This window comes from Leptodactylus fuscus, chromosome 1 (genome assembly GCF_031893055.1).
Source record: "Leptodactylus fuscus isolate aLepFus1 chromosome 1, aLepFus1.hap2, whole genome shotgun sequence".
In the NCBI taxonomy this organism is placed as follows: domain Eukaryota; kingdom Metazoa; phylum Chordata; class Amphibia; order Anura; family Leptodactylidae; genus Leptodactylus; species Leptodactylus fuscus.
Window position 1 is genome coordinate 148,956,137 of NC_134265.1, and position 21,349 is coordinate 148,977,485.

At 44.7% G+C, this 21,349-nt stretch overlaps 1 protein-coding gene across 2 annotated transcripts in view; it reads left to right on the forward strand.

Moving 5' to 3' along the window:
• Window positions 1-21,349, forward strand: part of PRUNE2 (prune homolog 2 with BCH domain) — a 275,764-nt gene that overhangs the window by 246,623 nt on the left and 7,792 nt on the right. For both annotated transcript variants that reach the window (XM_075278140.1, XM_075278147.1), the window contains 4 exons: window positions 9,295-9,381; window positions 11,979-12,077; window positions 17,040-17,075; window positions 20,603-20,638. In XM_075278140.1, the coding sequence (XP_075134241.1) occupies window positions 9,295-9,381; window positions 11,979-12,077; window positions 17,040-17,075; window positions 20,603-20,638 (258 nt within the window). The remainder of the gene's footprint in view (window positions 1-9,294; window positions 9,382-11,978; window positions 12,078-17,039; window positions 17,076-20,602; window positions 20,639-21,349) is intronic.

The window sequence follows — 21,349 nt, forward strand, 5'->3', positions numbered from 1 at the left end:
GACTGGGAATTCAAAGAGTATATTGGGAATACAAATACCCTCATTTCTTGCTACTGCCATATAGTGCCAGTTTCTGACTGGGAATTCAAAGAATATATTGGGGTTACGTGCACCCACAATTTTTACTACTGGTATACAGTGCCATTGTCTGACTGGGAATTCAAAGAGTATATTGGGAATACAAATACCCTCATTTCTTGCTACTGCCATATAGTGCCAGTGTCTGACTGGGAATTCAAAGAATATATTGGGGTTACGTGCACCCACAATTTTTACTACTGGTATACAGTGCCATTGTCTGACTGGGAATTCAAAGAGTATATTGGGAATACAAATACCCTCATTTCTTGCTACTGCCATATAGTGCCAGTTTCTGACTGGGAATTCAAAGAATATATTGGGGTTACGTGCACCCACAATTTTTACTACTGGTATACAGTGCCATTGTCTGACTGGGAATTCAAAGAGTATATTGGGAATACAAATACCCTCATTTCTTGCTACTGCCATATAGTGCCAGTGTCTGACTGGGAATTCAAAGAATATATTGGGGTTACGTGCACCCACAATTTTTACTACTGGTATACAGTGCCATTGTCTGACTGGGAATTCAAAGAGTATATTGGGAATACAAATACCCTCATTTCTTGCTACTGCCATATAGTGCCAGTTTCTGACTGGGAATTCAAAGAATATATTGGGGTTACGTGCACCCACAATTTTTACTACTGGTATACAGTGCCATTGTCTGACTGGGAATTCAAAGAGTATATTGGGAATACAAATACCCTCATTTCTTGCTACTGCCATATAGTGCCAGTGTCTGACTGGGAATTCAAAGAATATATTGGGGTTACGTGCACCCACAATTTTTACTACTGGTATACAGTGCCAATTTCTAACTAGGAATTCAAAATGCGCAAGGCTCCCGGAAAGGGACGTGGACGAGGCCGTGGGCGAGGTCGGGGGAATGGTTCTGGGGAGTAAGGTAGCAGTGAAGCCACAGGGCGTCCCGTGCCTACTCCTGTGGGGCAGCAAGCATTGCGCCACTCCACAGTGCCAGGGTTGCTTGCCACATTAACTAAACTGCAGGGTACAAACCTTAGTAGGCCCGAGAACCAGGAACAGGTCTTGCAATGGCTGTCAGAGAACGCTTACAGCACATTGTCCAGCAGCCAGTCAGACTCTGCCTCCTCTCCTCCTATTACCCAACAGTCTTGTCTTCCTTCCTCCCAAAATTCCGAAGCTTTACAGAACAATAACCCAAACTGTCCCTGCTCCCCAGAGCTGTTCTCCGCTCCTTTCATTGTCCCTCAACCTGCCTCTCCACGTCACGATTCCACGAACCTAACAGAGGAGCATCTGTATCCAGATGCTCAAACACTAGAGTCTCCTCCATCTCCGTTCGATTTGGTGGTGGATGACCAGCAACCCACCCTCATCGACGATGATGTGACGCAGTTGCCGTCAGGGCATCCAGTTGACCGGCGCATTGTGCGGGAGGAGGAGATGAGACAGGAGTTGGAAGAGGAAGTGGTGGATGATGAGGACACTGACCCGACCTGGACAGGGGGGATGTCAAGCGGGGAAAGTAGTGTGGATGTTGAGGCAGGTGCAGCACCAAAAAGGGTAGCTAGAGGCAGAGGCAGAGGTCAGCAGCTTAGGCGAAGCCAGGCCACACCCGGAATCTCCCAAGATGTTCCAGTTCGTACCCAGCCCCGAAAAACTCCCACCTCGAGGGCACGTTTCTCGAAGGTGTGGAGTTTTTTCAAGGAATGCGCCGAGGACAGATATAGTGTTGTCTGCACAATTTGCCTCTCGAAATTGATTAGGGGCTCTGAGAAGAGCAACCTGTCCACCACTTCAATGCGCCGTCATTTGGAATCCAAGCACTGGAATCAGTGGCAGGCAGCAACGGCAGGACAAAGGCCGACTGCCGTTCACGCCACTGCCACTGCCTCTGCCTCTGCCTCTGCCACTGCCACTGCTGACTGTGCTGGCGATGCACTCCAGAGGACGAGCCAGGACACCACTTCATCTGCCTCCGCCACTTTGTTGACTTCTACCTCATCCTCCCCTGGTCCTGTCTTATCTCCTTCTCCTGCACCATCAAAGGCACCATCAGGCGTTTCTTTACAACAACCCACCATCTCTCAGACATTGGAGCGGCGGCAGAAATACACTGCTAACCACCCACACGCGCAAGCCTTGAACGCCAACATCGCTAAACTGCTGGCCCAGGAGATGTTGGCGTTCCGGCTTGTTGAAACTCCCGCCTTCCTGGACCTGATGGCAACTGCGGCACCTCGCTATGCCGTCCCTAGCCGTCACTACTTCTCCCGGTGTGCCGTCCCCGCCTTGCACCAGCACGTGTCACTCAACATCAGGCGGGCCCTTAGTTCCGCGCTTTGCACAAAGGTCCACTTGACCACCGACGCGTGGACAAGTGCATGCGGACAGGGACGCTACATTTCACTGACGGCACACTGGGTGAATGTAGTTGAGGCTGGGACTGCTTCCCAAACTGGCCCGGTGTACCTCGTCTCCCCGCCTAACATTCCTGGCAGGGACACGAGAAGAACACCCCCCTCCTCCTCCTCCTCCTCTACCGCCTCCTCCTCCGCCACCGCCTCCTCCTCCGCCACCGCCTCCTCCTCCGCTGTTAGATTGACCCCAGCTACGAGTTGGAAACGTTGCAGCACTGGCGTTGGTAGACGTCAGCAGGCTGTGCTGAAGCTGATCAGCTTGGGGGACAGACAGCACACTGCCTCCGAGGTGAGGGATGCCCTCCTCGATGAGACGGCAATATGGTTTGAGCCGCTGCACCTGGGCCCAGGCATGGTCGTTTGTGATAACGGCCGGAACCTGGTAGCAGCTCTGGAGCTTGCCGGACTCCAACATGTTCCATGCCTGGCCCACGTCTTCAACCTAGTGGTGCAACGTTTCCTAAAGAGCTACCCCAATGTTCCAGAGCTACTGGTGAAAGTGCGGCGCATGTGCGCCCACTTTCGCAAGTCGACAGTAGCCGCTGCTAGCTTAAAATCTCTCCAGCAACGCCTGCATGTGCCACAACACCGGCTTTTGTGCGACGTCCCCACACGCTGGAACTCAACGTTTCAGATGTTGAATAGAGTGGTTGAGCAGCAGAGACCTTTGATGGAATACCAGCTACAAAACCCTAGGGTGCCACAAAGTCAGCTGCCTCAGTTTCACATCCATGAGTGGCCATGGATGAGAGACCTTTGTGACATCCTACGGGTCTTTGAGGAGTCCACAAGGAGGGTGAGCTCTGAGGATGCGATGGTGAGCCTTACAATCCCGCTCTTGTGTGTTCTGAGAGAATCCCTGATTGACATCAGGGATAACTCAGATCACACAGAGGAGTTAGGGATAGCATCCGATCCGTCACAGCTGGAGAGTAGGTCCACACATCTGTCCGCTTCACTGCGTTTAATGGAGGAGGAGGAGGAGGAGGAGGAGGAAGAAGAGTTGTCCGATGATGTGATGGTGATACAGGAGGCTTCCGGGCAACTTCGAATCGTCCCATTGTTGCAGCGCGGATGGGTAGACATGGAGGATGAGGAGGAAATGGAGATTGAACTTTCCGGTGGGGCCAGAGGAGTCATGCCAACTAACACTGTGGCAGACATGGCTGAGTTCATGTTGGGGTGCTTTACAACCGACAAGCGTATTGTCAAAATCATGGAGGACAACCAGTACTGGATCTTTGCTATCCTTGACCCCCGGTATAAAAACAACATCTCGTCTTTTATTCCGGTAGAGGGGAGGGCCAATCGCATCAATGCTTGCCACAGGCAATTGGTGCAGAATATGATGGAGATGTTTCCAGCATGTGACGTTGGCGGCAGGGAGGGCAGTTCCTCCAGTAGGCAACCAAGTTCTCACCGGTCCACACAAACGAGGGGCACACTGTCTAAGGTCTGGGACACCTTGATGGCACCCCCTCGCCAAAGTGCCGCCACGGAGGGTCCTAGTGTCACCAGGCGTGAGAAGTATAGGCGCATGTTGCGGGAATACCTTTCCGACCACAGCCCTGTCCTCTCCGACCCCTCTGCGCCCTACACGTATTGGGTGTCGAAGTTGGACCTGTGGCTTGAACTTGCCCTATATGCCTTGGAGGTGCTGTCCTGTCCTGCCGCCAGCGTCCTATCTGAGAGGGTGTTCAGTGCAGCCGGTGGCATCATCACTGACAAGCGCACCCGTCTGTCAGCTGAGAGTGCCGACCGGCTCACTTTGATAAAAATGAACCACCACTGGGTAGAGCCGTCATTTTTGTGCCCACCTGTGTAAAGCACCCCAACATGAAACTCCATGTCTGTACTCAACCTCTCCAATTCCTCCGCATCCTCATACTCATCCACCATAAGCGTTGCACAATTCTGCTAATACTAGGCTCCCTCCACCCTGATTTCCCCCAACTCTGCTGGTTAGAGGCTCCCTCCACCATGAATTTGCCCAAACTGGGCTGTTTAGAGGCTCCCTCCACCATGAATTGGTCCAAACTGGGTTTTTTAGAGGCTCCCTCCACCATGAATTTGCCCAAACTGGGCTGTTTAGAGGCTCCCTCCACCATGAATTGGTCCAAACTGGGCTGGTTAGAGGCTCCCTCCACCATGAATTTCCCAAAACTTGGCTGTTTAGAGGCTCCCTCCACCATGAATTTGCCCAAACTGGGCTGTTTAGAGGCTCCCTCCACCATTAATTGGTCCAAACTGGGCTGGTTAGAGGCTCCCTCCACCATGAATTTGCCCAAACTGGGGTGGTTAGAGGCTCCCTCCACCATTAATTGGTCCAAACTGGGCTGGTTAGAGGCTCCCTCCACCATGAATTTCCCAAAACTTGGCTGTTTAGAGGCTCCCTCCACCATTAATTGGTCCAAACTGGGCTGGTTAGAGGCTCCCTCCACCATGAATTTGCCCAAACTGGGCTGTTTAGAGGCTCCCTCCACCATTAATTGGTCCAAACTGGGCTGGTTAGAGGCTCCCTCCACCATGAATTTGCCCAAACTGGGCTGTTTAGAGGCTCCCTCCACCATGAATTGGTCCAAACTGGGGTGGTTAGAGGCTCCCTCCACCATGAATTGGTCCAAACTGGGGTGGTTAGAGGCTCCCTCCACCATTAATTGGTCCAAACTGGGCTGGTTAGAGGCTCCCTCCACCATGAATTTGCCCAAACTGGGCTGTTTAGAGGCTCCCTCCACCATTAATTGGTCCAAACTGGGCTGGTTAGAGGCTCCCTCCACCATGAATTTGCCCAAACTGGGCTGTTTAGAGGCTCCCTCCACCATGAATTGGTCCAAACTGGGGTGGTTAGAGGCTCCCTCCACCATGAATTGGTCCAAACTGGGGTGGTTAGAGGCTCCCTCCACCATTAATTGGTCCAAACTGGGCTGGTTAGAGGCTCCCTCCACCATTAATTGGTCCAAACTGGGCTGGTTAGAGGCTCCCTCCACCATGAATTTGCCCAAACTGGGGTGGTTAGAGGCTCCCTCCACCATTAATTGGTCCAAACTGGGCTGGTTAGAGGCTCCCTCCACAATTAATTGGTCCAAACTGGGCTAATTAGAGGCTCCCTCCACCATGAATTGGTCCAAACTGGTTTTTTTAGAGGCTCCCTCCACCATGAATTTGCCCAAACTGGGCTGTTTAGAGGCTCCCTCCACCATGAATTGGTCCAAACTGGGCTGGTTAGAGGCTCCCTCCACCATGAATTGGTCCAAACTGGGCTGGTTAGAGGCTCCCTCCACCATGAATTTGCCCAAACTGGGGTGGTTAGAGGCTCCCTCCACCATTAATTGGTCCAAACTGGGCTGGTTAGAGGCTCCCTCCACAATTAATTGGTCCAAACTGGGCTAATTAGAGGCTCCCTCCACCATGAATTGGTCCAAACTGGGTTTTTTAGAGGCTCCCTCCACCATGAATTTGCCCAAACTGGGCTGTTTAGAGGCTCCCTCCACCATGAATTGGTCCAAACTGGGCTGGTTAGAGGCTCCCTCCACCATGAATTTCCCAAAACTTGGCTGTTTAGAGGCTCCCTCCACCATTAATTGGTCCAAACTGGGCTGGTTAGAGGCTCCCTCCACCATTAATTGGTCCAAACTGGGCTGGTTAGAGGCTCCCTCCACCATTAATTGGTCCAAACTGGGCTGGTTAGAGGCTCCCTCCACCATGAATTTCCCAAAACTTGGCTGTTTAGAGGCTCCCTCCACCATTAATTGGTCCAAACTGGGCTGGTTAGAGGCTCCCTCCACCATGAATTTGCCCAAACTGGGCTGTTTAGAGGCTCCCTCCACCATGAATTGGTCCAAACTGGGTTTTTTAGAGGCTCCCTCCACCATTAATTGGTCCAAACTGGGCTGGTTAGAGGCTCCCTCCACAATTAATTGGTCCAAACTGGGCTAATTAGAGGCTCCCTCCACCATGAATTGGTCCAAACTGGGTTTTTTAGAAGCTCCCTCCACCATGAATTTGCCCAAACTGGGCTGTTTAGAGGCTCCCTCCACCATGAATTGGTCCAAACTGGGCTGGTTAGAGGCTCCCTCCACCATGAATTGGTCCAAACTGGGGTGGTTAGAGGCTCCCTCCACCATTAATTGGTCCAAACTGGGCTGGTTAGAGGCTCCCTCCACCATTAATTGGTCCAAACTGGGCTGGTTAGAGGCTCCCTCCACCATGAATTTGCCCAAACTGGGGTGGTTAGAGGCTCCCTCCACCATTAATTGGTCCAAACTGGGCTGGTTAGAGGCTCCCTCCACAATTAATTGGTCCAAACTGGGCTAATTAGAGGCTCCCTCCACCATGAATTGGTCCAAACTGGGTTTTTTAGAGGCTCCCTCCACCATGAATTTGCCCAAACTGGGCTGTTTAGAGGCTCCCTCCACCATGAATTGGTCCAAACTGGGCTGGTTAGAGGCTCCCTCCACCATGAATTTCCCAAAACTTGGCTGTTTAGAGGCTCCCTCCACCATGAATTTGCCCAAACTGGGCTGTTTAGAGGCTCCCTCCACCATTAATTGGTCCAAACTGGGCTGGTTAGAGGCTCCCTCCACCATGAATTTGCCCAAACTGGGGTGGTTAGAGGCTCCCTCCACCATTAATTGGTCCAAACTGGGCTGGTTAGAGGCTCCCTCCACCATGAATTTCCCAAAACTTGGCTGTTTAGAGGCTCCCTCCACCATTAATTGGTCCAAACTGGGCTGGTTAGAGGCTCCCTCCACCATGAATTTGCCCAAACTGGGCTGTTTAGAGGCTCCCTCCACCATTAATTGGTCCAAACTGGGCTGGTTAGAGGCTCCCTCCACCATGAATTTGCCCAAACTGGGCTGTTTAGAGGCTCCCTCCACCATGAATTGGTCCAAACTGGGGTGGTTAGAGGCTCCCTCCACCATGAATTGGTCCAAACTGGGGTGGTTAGAGGCTCCCTCCACCATTAATTGGTCCAAACTGGGCTGGTTAGAGGCTCCCTCCACCTTGAATTTCCCAAAACTTGGCTGTTTAGAGGCTCCCTCCACCATTAATTGGTCCAAACTGGGCTGGTTAGAGGCTCCCTCCACCATGAATTTGCCCAAACTGGGCTGTTTAGAGGCTCCCTCCACCATGAATTTGCCCAAACTGGGCTGTTTAGAGGCTCCCTCCACCATGAATTGGTCCAAACTGGGCTGGTTAGAGGCTCCCTCCACCATGAATTTCCCAAAACTTGGCTGTTTAGAGGCTCCCTCCACCATTAATTGGTCCAAACTGGGCTGGTTAGAGGCTCCCTCCACCATGAATTTGCCCAAACTGGGGTGGTTAGAGGCTCCCTCCACCATTAATTGGTCCAAACTGGGCTGGTTAGAGGCTCCCTCCACCATTAATTGGTCCAAACTGGGCTAATTAGAGGCTCCCTCCACCATGAATTGGTCCAAACTGGGTTTTTTAGAGGCTCCCTCCACCATGAATTTGCCCAAACTGGGCTGTTTAGAGGCTCCCTCCACCATGAATTGGTCCAAACTGGGCTGGTTAGAGGCTCCCTCCACCATGAATTGGTCCAAACTGGGCTGGTTAGAGGCTCCCTCCACCATGAATTTCCCAAAACTTGGCTGTTTAGAGGCTCCCTCCACCATTAATTGGTCCAAACTGGGCTGGTTAGAGGCTCCCTCCACCATGAATTGGTCCAAACTGGGGTTTTTAGAGGCTCCCTCCACCATGAATTGGTCCAAACTGGGGTTTTTAGAGTCTCCCTCCACCATGAATTGGTCCAAACTGGGGTTTTTAGAGTCTCCCTCCACCATGAATTGGTCCAAACTGGGGTTTTTAGAGGCTCCCTCCACCATGAATTTGCCCAAACTCTGCTGGTTAGAGGCTCAATCCACCCTGATTTTCAAAACAAATGTTGGTGCCAACCTCAACTTACTACAAGGGCCAAATTCACTGCTGGTGACAAGCTCTCCTCACTGCAAGTGCCAAATACACATGTTTCAAGGTGTTTTCCTACTGTCAGAGAGGTGGTATTGAGTGTGTAAAGTGTGTAGTTGTTAGGCTGTGATGTTGGGGTAATAGAGGGTCTTTGGTGTGTTAGATGCCCCCAGACATGCTTCCCCTGCTGTCCCAGTGTCATTCCAGAGGTGTTGGCATCATTTCCTGGGGTGTCATAGTGGACTTGGTGACCCTCCAGACACGGATTTGGGTTTCCCCCTTAACGAGTATCTGTTCCCCATAGACTATAATGGGGTTCGAAACCCGTTCGAACACACGAACATTGAGCGGCTGTTCGAATCGAATTTCGAACCTCGAACATTTTAGTGTTCGCTCATCTCTAATGATAGTGATTGCTCCTTGTGAGGTGGTACTGTCTCCAGCGGCCTTTCTCCTTGCTACTATATAAGTATCTGACAGTAATGTCCAAGATTTATTATTGTGGTTAAAACCAAACATTGGCATAAATATGGAGAATCTTGGCGAAACTTTGTGCATCTTGGTGCATCAGGTTTGCGCTAACATTGTTTTGACTTGCTAGACGTGTGAGTGTGAGGAAAAGGAACATGGTATATTCAGGCCAAAATGTGCCAACAAATACCTCAAAATTGTGATGTAAAATTCTGGCTAAGTAAGCCAACTAAAAGGAGGTATAAACTTATTTACACCAGATGTACCACCCAGAATTAGCCACTGTGATAAATCTGGTGCATTTCAGACCGCCCTGTCTATTAGTAAATATGGGCTACTGTTTCTGTGGTAAACTGTCAATTATGAATGGCTGACACTCATTTACTAACTACATTATACCTTATCACAGGCTAAGGAAGAACCTGAAGTCTTTCATTATTGTTCATCCATCTTGGTTTATTAGGACTATATTAGCTGTGACACGTCCTTTCATAAGGTAAATATGAAGCAGTTATAGTTATTACAATCAACTACCCTTAACCCCTGTTTTTTTTTAATGTTTTGTTGTTAAAATTCCACTACTAATCCTATGAACAGGTTGTTTCTGTCACTAACCCCCCAAAGCGGGCCACAGCAAAAAAGTGCTGCAGGAAAAACCGCTGCCACAACACATCACATTTTTTTCCCACTGTGTTTTTCACATAAAGTCCGCAGAGGTTTCCTCTGCAGACTTTCTGCTTTAGTCTGGCATTTCTGTAGGTATAATTGACATGCTGCAATTTCCAAAAACGCAATGGATTTAGAAACAGCAGTATGATAGCTGCACATATTTTTATGAAATGTGTCAATGGGAATTCCATCCACTTTGCAGGGACTGTGAAACGCCACAGTCAAACCGCGGTGTTTATGCCACGTGGGGTAGCCCAAAACATGCCAAAAGAAAATACAATTCTTCCTTCACATAGCTATGTTAACTGAAAAAAGACAATACATTTGGGAGGTGAAGAGATGGAAAATATAAAAAAGTTGCCATATGTTAATCTCCAAACTACCCCACATCCTTAGTGGGTTAATATAGTTATCTCATGTTTTACTATTTCTGCACAATATAAACACTATTAAAAAATATATTTGGTTTTATTTATTTGCCATGTTCTGGGAGCCATCACTGTATAACAATGCAAGCTACATATGCCAAAGCTTAAAATCATCAAAATCTTTATTGAATATTTAATATAATACAAGCTTAAAAAAAATCAACATAGCATGTAGTAACCATCTGAAGTATAATAGCAATCTGATAGCACAAGTGCAAAGTGGAATACAATAAATTGTTTTTGTCTTTTCATTTTCACTAACCATGTGTTGATGTCCTCTACCTCCCCGGATGTCGCTTCCTTCTACAATGCAGTTTATTTTTAACTGTAATTCAATAAAGACTGAGGTTTTTTTTTAGCTTTTGGCATTTGTGGCTTGCATTGTTCATAGATGTATAGTTTGTTATTGTGCTTTTCCTGCAAATACTAATAGTCATTTTGTTGCCGCCCTAAAAATACACTTTACTTGATGGTGAAGGAACTATCTATGGTTATTAATGCATTATGTGATGTAATAATGTAATGGACATTTTTTTACTGCTTAAAAATTAAAATATTTGATTTTCAACAATACTATTTTGGTATACATGCAGGCAAAGATACTCAGCTTAGGCTTTTTTTTCTGCAATGCTTTTCTTTACGATTTTGAACCCGCAGATGAAAAAGTCAGACTTGTCAGACTTTCGTCTGGCGATTTTGGATACTCACTGCTATCCAAAGCAGATGTGAGCATAAGCTTAAATGTAACACATGTGCATGTTTTTAGGCACATATTCATGGCAGACACACCCATTGGGGCACATGCAGGAACCCAAATACAGATATACACATGCAGGTATATATGGATACATATATATATATATATATATATATATATATATATATATATATACACTTATACATACATATGTACACTCCTATACTGTCACTTACTCTTAAAGGGGTTGTCCCATCACAAGGATCCTATCTATACTGCTTGTTAATGTGGATGTAAGACTTTTCCTAAATACACTGCTTCAGCAAAGCTGCTTTGTTTGTCCACTATCTTACTTCATTCAATTCATTGTTGACACAGCCCTGACTTATCTGCTCAAAAGTCAAGTGATGTATTTGCCTGCTCTCAGGGGGGAGGGAGGAGGGGCTAAGTGCATGGGAGCCAGCCTGTGTTTCTAGCTATTCCTGTGTCTGCACCACATGTGACCTAGGTCCTGCACTCAGATAGGGGAGAGGAGCTGCTTTCATTTCTGAACGTCTTCTGTTCTCCCAGTTATCAGGCTAGCTAATTCAATTGTGTTCATTATGGCAGAGACAGGCAGTCTCTGTATGTAACACAGAATGGAGTTGCTGCTGCCTGTACTTCATAGAGCTACACACAAATTTGGGGGCGGAGCTAAACGGCAGGTTGCATGTGAAACCCCACCCACCAAATGATGCAAGAAACCAGGAAGAAAGAAGATTTTACAGGAGTGAAGACTGGTGAGTATGTGACGTGGGAATACCCCTTTAAAGTTGTCCATGCAGTAGGTCTCTTGCTGGAGATATAGCCTCCTGATGCTGTATCCCCTTCTCTCCAATGGCCGATATAAAAAGACTGCTAATTAGGGCATGCCAGTTGACGCCCCCTTCAGGAACAGAGGTTATACATTTCAACGTACTGCTATTATCAAGTAAATTGTGCTTTGCAGGCAGATCAATGAGCTTTATGTGACTTGACACCAGCTGAACTGTCCATTGCCTTGAATCAACTGGGGGTCCCCTTGGGTTATGGGGCTCAAGCAATTGCCCAGTATGCCCTCCACTAACGCCACTCCTGGAACTGAATATATGTCTCAAAGAGAGAACCTGAATTTTGACCAGGTCATTGTTATTTGTTTTTAATAAAGAGTTGTTTACACTGTAAATAAGGACATGACATATGAATATGATTCCACATGATATTGATTCCATTGCTTACATAACTATGTAATATTATGATACTTAATTTTTTTTTTCTCAGCTCCAAGTTCAGCAGCAAGATAAAGTACGTCTCCAGTCTAGCTGAGCTCAGGGAGTTAATTCCAATGGAATATGTGCAGATTCCAGAAAGTATTATCAAGTAAGTCATTGTATTAACTGCTTAATAATGAAGAACTATGGAATATTCTAGACAGTTATATAGTACCTCACAGGGTCTAAGTTTAAAACGACTGCAACTAAATAAGATTAGAGAAGATTTATCAAAACTAACAGAAAAACTATCTTTGTTTTATATTGCAACAGAGTGAAGGTGATGGTTTCATCATTCTAGTTGTTGGTAGGGCAATCATTCATTTAATTGTCGCCTGTTGTACTATTTCCCACCAATCCGTATTTTTTTTTTATTACATAGGGAAACACTGATAAAAAATTTTTGTAAAAAATTGAAAGTCAAAACATTACTAATTGCCCACACTTCAGTGTCATCCGCGACTACATACTCCAACTAGAATTCACCCGCCCCTGCAGAGCAGCCAGTCAGAGCTTAGCTTTCATTTGTAAAACAGCTGTTAAATTTTGGCCAAATCTGAATGGTGGTAGAAAAAGCAAGAAAGATGACTGATATAAAAAAAACAGCTAAGACCCCATGTTGTGAGCCACAGCCAAAAAAACATTGCGAATATAACTACAGCGGAAACGCGTCAGAATTTTTTTTAATAGCATTTTTTACAGAAAGTCCACAGAGTTTTCCTCTGAAAACTTACTGCCTCTGTTATACATATACAGGCCTTAAGGGATAGTCCAGTTTCAGACATATATTGAGAAACAAGTTGAACAATTTTCCAATGTACTTTCTGTATCAAATCCTTGTTGTTTTCTAGATCTCTGCTTGCTGTCATTCCTTCTCCTTACTTCCAGTGGATAAAAATCAGTCCATGGTCATGTGAGGAGCACAGAGGTGCACAGCTCATTACCAGGGAGATGTCTGATTACTGAGCTGTGACTATAACGAGCTGTGCATCTGTCTCTCCATCACATGGCCATGAACTGTATATCACATGACCATAGACTGTCCACTACATAACCATGGAGTTCATATCACATGACCATGGACTGAGTTTATCCATGGGAAGTAAACAGCATGAGTGTCAGCAAGCAGAGATCTAGAAATCTGTGCGGAATTGATATAGAAAATATATTGGAAAATTCTATAACTTTTATTATACAAAAAAATAACATTTGTCTCTCAATATTGTATTGAAACTGAACAATCCTTTTAAGTTGCATTGTCACTGTGATTTACGGTACTTGTAATTCTTTTACTTGCATGTAACCCCAAGGTAGTGTGTCAGTATCATCTGAGATCCCTATGAATTCCGATTAGGAAACCAACAAGATTCTGTACAATAATAAGGAAGTATGCCAGTCACAAAGTTACTCCACAAGCACTACTGCCTTTGTGTAAGGACCTTTCATCGGAACATACCTTTATTGCTTCAAAGTGTTGTCTAAATCCATAGAACTGATATTTCTTAAAGGCTACATGCACACATTTACTTCCTTCAGTAAGCCCAGGACGCAAAACGGACAGGTGTAGGACTTGTTCTGAGCTTTGCCCCATGTTCACAGCCTCATGCATCTGCCCATAATAATACACAGGAACGTGTAGGGGCCATAAAAAATAATGGGTCAGCTAACTCACTGGCAAAGCATACAATTTTCCATCATTTTCAGATTACTATGTCTCTGGGAAAAGCCACACCATTAGCTGCACCTAATGGACCCTCAACACACTAGCCTGACAAATGGATTAGAATTTGCAGCTGAAGCATGAATTGCAGATCACTCAAGTCTTGTGCACATGCCATGGGTGGCACATGCATAGTCCTGCCTATGATCTCAGGCACATCACCCACTGTAGTACCCTGCCTGCACTGGCTTCCTGGGCAGGTGCTGCAGCCCAAATTGCCTGGGGACGCCCACTGAGTTTGTCAATGAGCAATTAAATCAATACAGATGAAAGCGCTCATTGCACTGACTGTTACTTACTGCTTGTAGCTTTTTAGACCCCCGCCCCTTAATTAAGGCCTGTAGAGTCTTAGATGTAGCTCTTGATGTAGGGTTTGTTTTGCAATTTCTGAGCATTGCATGGCCTGACCTGAATTTGCTGGAACATTCACTCTTTGGATGATTGTCAACTGTCTGGAATGTTTTCCACTTGTGAATAATCTTTTTCACTGTAAAACGAAGGACTTCAAATTGTTTGGAAATAACCCTTCTCAGAGTGATGGGCAGCAACTAGGGTTGAGAAATCGTGTTTAGAAAAGATCGGATTCCGATCGGCGATCGAGAAAATTTCATGATCGCAATCGGAATTCCGAACACGATCTTTTTAGGTGGGATCGAGATCGGTGATGATTTCCCACAATGCTTTGCTACTGGCCAAGCATTGTGGGGAAAAGCTAACAATGTTAGCCTTCACACTGAGTATATGTATACTCAGTGTGAAGGCTCCGCTGCGGTTCCATAGGAATGAATGGAAGCAGCCGGCACACAGCCTTAACCCCCACCACGCCGGCTGCGTCCATTCATTTTAATGGGAGACTAGCTAACATCTCTAGTAGCTACTTACCTGCAGAGATGGCTGGTCCAGTGCCCGGTGTTCTCGTTCCTCTTCGCCTCGCTGCCCCCGCCTCCCAGGTTAGTGTAAAAGAGTAGAGATGAGCGAGTACTGTTCGGATCAGCCGATCCGAACAGCATGCTCGCATAGAAATGAATGGACGTAGCTGGCACGCGGGGGGTTAAGCGGCCGGCCGCCATCAAAGCGGAGGTACCAGGTGCATCCATTCATTTCTATGGAGCGTGCTGTTCGGATCGGCTGATCTGAACAGTACTCGCTCATCTCTATTAAAGAGCTAGGAAGAAGGCGGGGCTTGTGACTTAGGAGAGTGTTGGCGGGTACAGGGCGGGGAGACGTGGTGTCTCCCCTCCCAGTACCCACCCACACTCTCCTAACCCGCCCACACTCTCCTAACCTGGGAGGCAGGGGGCAGCGAGGCTAAGAAGAATGAGAACACCGGGCACCGGACCCGCCATCTCTGCAGGTAAGTGGACACCAGGGGGGACTAAGTAGCCAGAGGATTAAAAAAAAAAAAAAAAATCCTCTGGCTACTTAGTGATTAAAAAAAATCACTACACAGCGTGGATTCTAACAATTAAAGCGTTCAATTGTTAGATTCCATGCTATATAGTGAATAGGATTGTTTTTAAAATCTGATCTCCGATTAGTAAAAAAATCCCATTGACTTGCATTGGGATCGGAATTGGGATCGAGCACGGGTTCAAATGAAAAATGATCAGAAATCGGATTTCAAAATCGATCCTGAAAAGTCAAGATCGGCTCAACCCTAACAGCAACAATTCTACCTCCAAAATAGTTGCTGGATATTTTCCTCCTTAACACACACTGTAACGTTCCAGACCAGCAAACTGCCCAAACTTCTGCTTTTATAGAGATGGTCACACTTGCTGATGATAAATTTCTCAAGACCATTTGATTATCCTTACCTTATTAATACTTACCCTCTTAATTCCCATGGAAGCAGTAAGGGTATACTCAATTTTTCACACCCTGCTTCTGAATTTTAATCTAGTTTTTGTTAAATAAGTAATGACACAGTATAATTTGTGTGTTGTTTTTCACCAGAGATTGGATTTAACTAATGTTAGGGCCCAATGTTATTTTTTATTATGATATGTTAAAACATAGAATTCAAAGATGATGTACTTTCTTCTTGTCATGACTGTATATAAGCCTCCTGGAAAAGGCTCCGTTTACTCCTCAGTAATTCCTCGATATTATCACAAAACATATCTACATATTAGCTATACTTAAATTCTTTAGTGACATACAAATCAATACAACTATAACTAGTATTGACAAGGATAAAAAAAATCCTTATTATCTGACTCACCTCTGAAAACAATTGTTGCTCTGTACATCACATGTGCCCAATCCTCGCTCCTTCTTATCCTTCAGGAAGTCCATACGCGAAATCTCCTTTTTTTTTTTTTTTTTTTTTTTTACAGAAATAATGCCATGCTTTAGTAAAAGCTGCATCTTGTATTACAGCTCTGCTAAGGTACATTGAATGGCACATAGTTACAATAAAAAAAGCAGCTATGTGTCATTTAGAAGAATGGCACAGAGCTGCTGTGTGTTATTCCAACTAATCCTCCTTTGCCATATCATCATAGCATATCCAGCTTATTATTAACCAGAATACACACAGAACAGATGCTCACCGCAGTTAATGTCCACAGACCCAGGTACATATATGCAGGTGCAGGAAAATGTTGGTTCAATAGAGATCAGTACATCCAAGAAGACAGGAGTTCCAGGATGTGTAGTACAAATTCAGTCCTTTCTTTTTTATTTAAAATAAGGCCCCACGTGGCATAAACCGTGGCGTTTTACAGTTCCTGAAAAGTTGATAGGATTCTAGAAAATCTCATCCACACATTGCAGAGAAATATGCGTTGCTGAAATGGAACGGTTTCCCAAACCATTGCGGTTTTGGAAATTGTAACATGTCAATTATACCTACGGAACTGCCTGCAGATTCCCTTTAGTTAGAAATGAAGCAGAAAGTCTGCAGAGGAAACCTGCGTTTTTCCTGCAGCACTTTTTCTCTACATGGGGCCTTAGCCTAAAATATGTTACGGATAATAGTAGCATGTATACAATGCTTATGCTTTCTGAACTTGCTCCTGATCACAGTGTGTGGTTTATGATGCAAAAAATGACTACTATATCAGCCTTTATATCTATACATATATACGCGGCGTGCTTACTGATGTAGAATATCCAGGGAAGTTGCTGTAAGTAGACAGCCAGCAGAAAATAGACAATGAAGAAACTCAGAGTAAAATACAATGTGTTATTTATTGTTACTACGTTGCCATAAAGGCGAGTGAAGGCAGGCATTGAATAATGGGTAGCTGTCAATGGCTTGTGAAATCCACAAACTACATTTGAGTATATGAAATCACACACCCAAATTTCTTTACCCACTGACTCCAATCCCCACTCTTTTGGAAGGTATGAAGAAACAAGGTGTTTTCCAAGGAATGTGAGGTAAATTTATCTAATAGCCCATATGCCTAACACTAACCAGAGCAAAAACATGCACCATTTTTGGCTTATGCTCTCTGCAGAATGCCTATATACCCGCATGTGTTTGTAGGCATTGCATCGTAAGGACCAGATCCTAAGGTTTGCTTTTAGCAGGAATACCTCAAATGACTTGAACTACATTAAACTTTCTCTTTTTTGGCTGCAGCTTGCTTTAACAATATATTAATTCAATATGTTGCTTTCTATGACTTTGCATGTTTTTCTTCCCCTGCTGCTTTGTGCTCGGTCCTTCTTTCTTAACCAGGCTTGGGGACTGAAGATCTTACTGCACATTTCAGATGAAAGCATTTATAATGCTTATTATATTATCGCAGACTGTTGCCAGTCATTGTACAATGGATACTTAGAGGATGACCTATAGAAATCGGAACTCCCTGCAGTTTCCAGGCCTTTTACCACATTGCTAACACTTGAGGAATTAGTGTTTGTGAGCACAAGATGAAGTTATTGTACAATTTATATTACATTTAAGACAGCTCACTACAGGACAACCTACACTTTTGCCCAGGCTATTGTACCAGATTGGTTCTGTTAACTTGCTTTATTTGTTTTCCCAGTGTTTCATAGGAAATGCTAGGTCTAAGAAATATAATATGGAATACAGCAGTTCATGAATGTTCAGGTGCTGACAGTATCTTGCATCATACTGATAGTCCCCTAGAATTTGGTTGGAAAACACATACAGTTTTGCATTAAAACAAGCTTAAATGTTAATTCCACAATGTCAGAAAGATTTTCTCATATTATTAGATTTCTAATCCCGCTCACACCAGCAGATTGGTGATAGTTCAACCTATCACATTGGAGGGCTTCAGAATCATGGCACCTCCACGATCAGCTGGTTGAAAGGGCCACAGGGACAAGGTGAGCACGGCAGCCTTTTCACCAGGCAAAGTGTAATACAGAGTCATAGACACAAAGAGGCCACATTGCTCATACAAGTGCCAAGGCTTCTTTAATCCACTGATGGGGAAGGGGACATGAGTCGGACCTCCACCAATTTGATTTTGAAGACCTATCTTAAAGATAGGTGCTCCACAGTAAATCCACAGATAATCGAAGAGATTGTCCATATCATGCATTTAAAAATATGGATTTGCTTTTTTATCTGTACTAAATAAAAGACAGTAATAAACTTGTGCTCACACTAGTAGTATAGCTTGCACTCTTAATGGAGCCATGACTGAAAAGGATCCCAATAGATGAAAGTGGGTGCAATAGGAACCTGTTAGGGTTCTGATGATTTTCATGTCAAGAATTGTGCTGCCGACTACACTATTCCTGCCATAAAAATTAAGGCAATGTAACTAAACAAAGGCCAGCACAGATGTGAACAAAGCTTAATGTGAGTAGTTTCTTCTTTTCTTGTAGTTAGTTGATCACATCTTTTAAGTAAGTATTAAAATAGTTTGCCAAGTAAATGAAGGATGTGCTGCCCACAGTATGCACGCTGTCTGGGGACGAACAATTGCACAAATGATCGATTATTCATACAGTATGGCTGCAGCACCCATGTAGACAGAGTAAGCCTATAGTGCTCTGCTTCTATCAAATGTTATGTCTTTCAAAGCAACCCTCAAAAGGAGCGTTCAACTTGATCCATTTATCTTGATGAGGATGGTATCAAAACATGTTGCAGAAGGGGCCACACGGTGACTCAGTGGTTAGCACTGCAGCCTTGCAGTGCTGGAGTCCTGGTGTTCAAATCCCACCAAGGGCAAAAAACCATCTGCAAGGAGTTTGTATGTTCTACCCGTGTTTGCATGGATTTCCATCCCATATTCCAAAAAAGAGAGAAGAAAAACAAAGTTCCCGGCACCGAGCCGTTCTTTGTGTAATACCCTTGGTATATTGATGGATAAAAAATATAAATAATCAGGTGTCCGCTCACCTGGCTTGGTTGTGTCGAACACAACAACCAATAAACATAGTAGGCAAGAACCAGTGGGAAACTGGAAGGCAGCTGCTGATGGCCGTCACGGGGGACGTCAATCTGAGGTAGAGGGAAGGACCAGCCTTTGCGGGGGACAGGCAGGGAATCAGCGCTCACCAAATTTTTGATAAATGGAAGTCAACTTTATTAGGCACCACGCGTTCCGGGCAAGCAGCCCTTTTTCAAGTGCAATATTAATCCCGTCACTATGGACAGATGGCTTGTCATCTCTGTGAGTGTGTATCGGCGGTTTGGCGCGTGACGTCCTTTCCTGCCATACACATGATCTCTACCAGCCCTCTATAAACCCTAGGGCTCCCAGACATGACAAGCCATCTGTCCATAGTGACGGGATTAATATTGCACTTGAAAAAGGGCTGCTTGCCCGGAACGCGTGGTGCCTAATAAAGTTGACTTCCATTTATCAAAAATTTGGTGAGCGCTGATTCCCCGCCTGTCCCCCGCAAAGGCTGGTCCTTCCCTCTACCTCATATTCCAAAAAAGACATACTGATAGGGAAAAATGTACATTGTGAGCTGTATGTGGGGCTCACAATCAACATTTAAAAAGAAAAAAAAAACAAAAAAAAACGTTGCAGATAGCGATCCAGAGATCGGCTTCTCCGTAACACAAAGAATATACTAAAAGCAGACCTCTTCATATGCTTTCTCATTAGAATGGATTCTGTTTCATCATAAAACATACTTTCCAATTCTACTGAAACATGCAGATGAACTAGCCATAAAAAGGTCACCTCCCAGCATCCTAGGAGAGTGGCTTAATCTCCGGAACCCAGTGCAACGCTATGACATCCACCAGACTGTTGGTTATATCATATGTCACATAAGCAATTAATGTGTTGTTCAAGTCACAAAAAAAGAGGTTATAGACATATTATGTGTCCACACCACAAAATGGTGCATGACATTTAAATAAAAAGGGGCATACTAATTTTCCAAAGGGTCCCCAGAAAAAAATCTGCATTGTAAATGCTGTGATCTCAAAAACACTTGTGTTTTTGTTAATCGCAGTATGTCAGTTATACCTATGGAAACACTGGCTCACTTTGTGTCCTTCGCCTCCCTGATTCCCTTTCCAAAAATCTGTCAAGCGGGCTATTAACCCCTTAGATTCCTGTAAAAGAACATTTTCTTTTGAAATAATGTCATGGTACAATAAGCTCCAACTTTTCATGGACCAGTGTCATAAGCAGTCCCAATACCAGATGTTTAACGAACCATCCAGACCACTAACATTTAGAAAAGTCCAAAGTGATGGGGATTTTTCTATTGATAAGATGGAAATTGAGAAGAGCTGCCAAGCATGTGGAAATTGTACTAGATGTAAGAGTGCCTAGACTATGCATCTCCATTCCCTACAGCACAGTACAATCTGAGCTGCGAATAAATAGCGCAACCTTAAAAGTATTTACGACTGCCCTCAAATCTGGCTTTGCTTTGCTTATGTCATGCTTGCTTCTTTTCTTTTTTTCTTTTGTTTTCCTTTTTATTACCTCAATAAATTACTGATGCAGACTGGATGAAGAACTGAAAGAAACTGAAGCGGCAAAGTAAGAAATCACTTGCCTACATGACAATGGGGCTATATTATTTATAGAGTGCGTTTATGTTTTTCTTATCAGTGCTGCAACACAATAAAGGTCTTTTACAAAATGCAAAAATGAGGATTTAATGCATACATATATATAGAAACCTGTATGTTTTTGACTTTCACACATATCATATCTAGACATGGCAGACACCTGCCTCAGATTCCTCCTGCCTGTCCCTCCCCATGCTCCTTACAACAGAATGCTGAAGAAGGCCGGAGTTGGTAAGGGTCTGAGTGTCAAGAGGATTGCAGCAGAGAGCTTAAGGCCCGCCCCCAGTGCACCAACCGCATTATTTGTATAAAACTTCAAAGTTGTTTTTCTTCAAATCTACAAAAGTAACATACATACCAGAGATTTTATGAGTATTATTGTAATGTGCGCTGTATTAACACAATGGTATAAGGTGCATGTGCTTGGATAAGGTGGTAGAATCCGTTTAAGGTCTTAAATTAACTCACATATAATACAAAACATACGTAATACAACAAAGACTATTTGCGAAGACCACTCAAATTTGCATTGAAAATTGGTCTTCCCAATCTGGTAGGAAATCTGGTCTGTATAAGGCAATGGTCTTCTCAAAATGGTGGTCTTTGGTGAGATTTCACAGTATATTTATTAGATAATTATAATGTGATTGGTCCAAAAAATGAAGTTTTATTCTGTCAT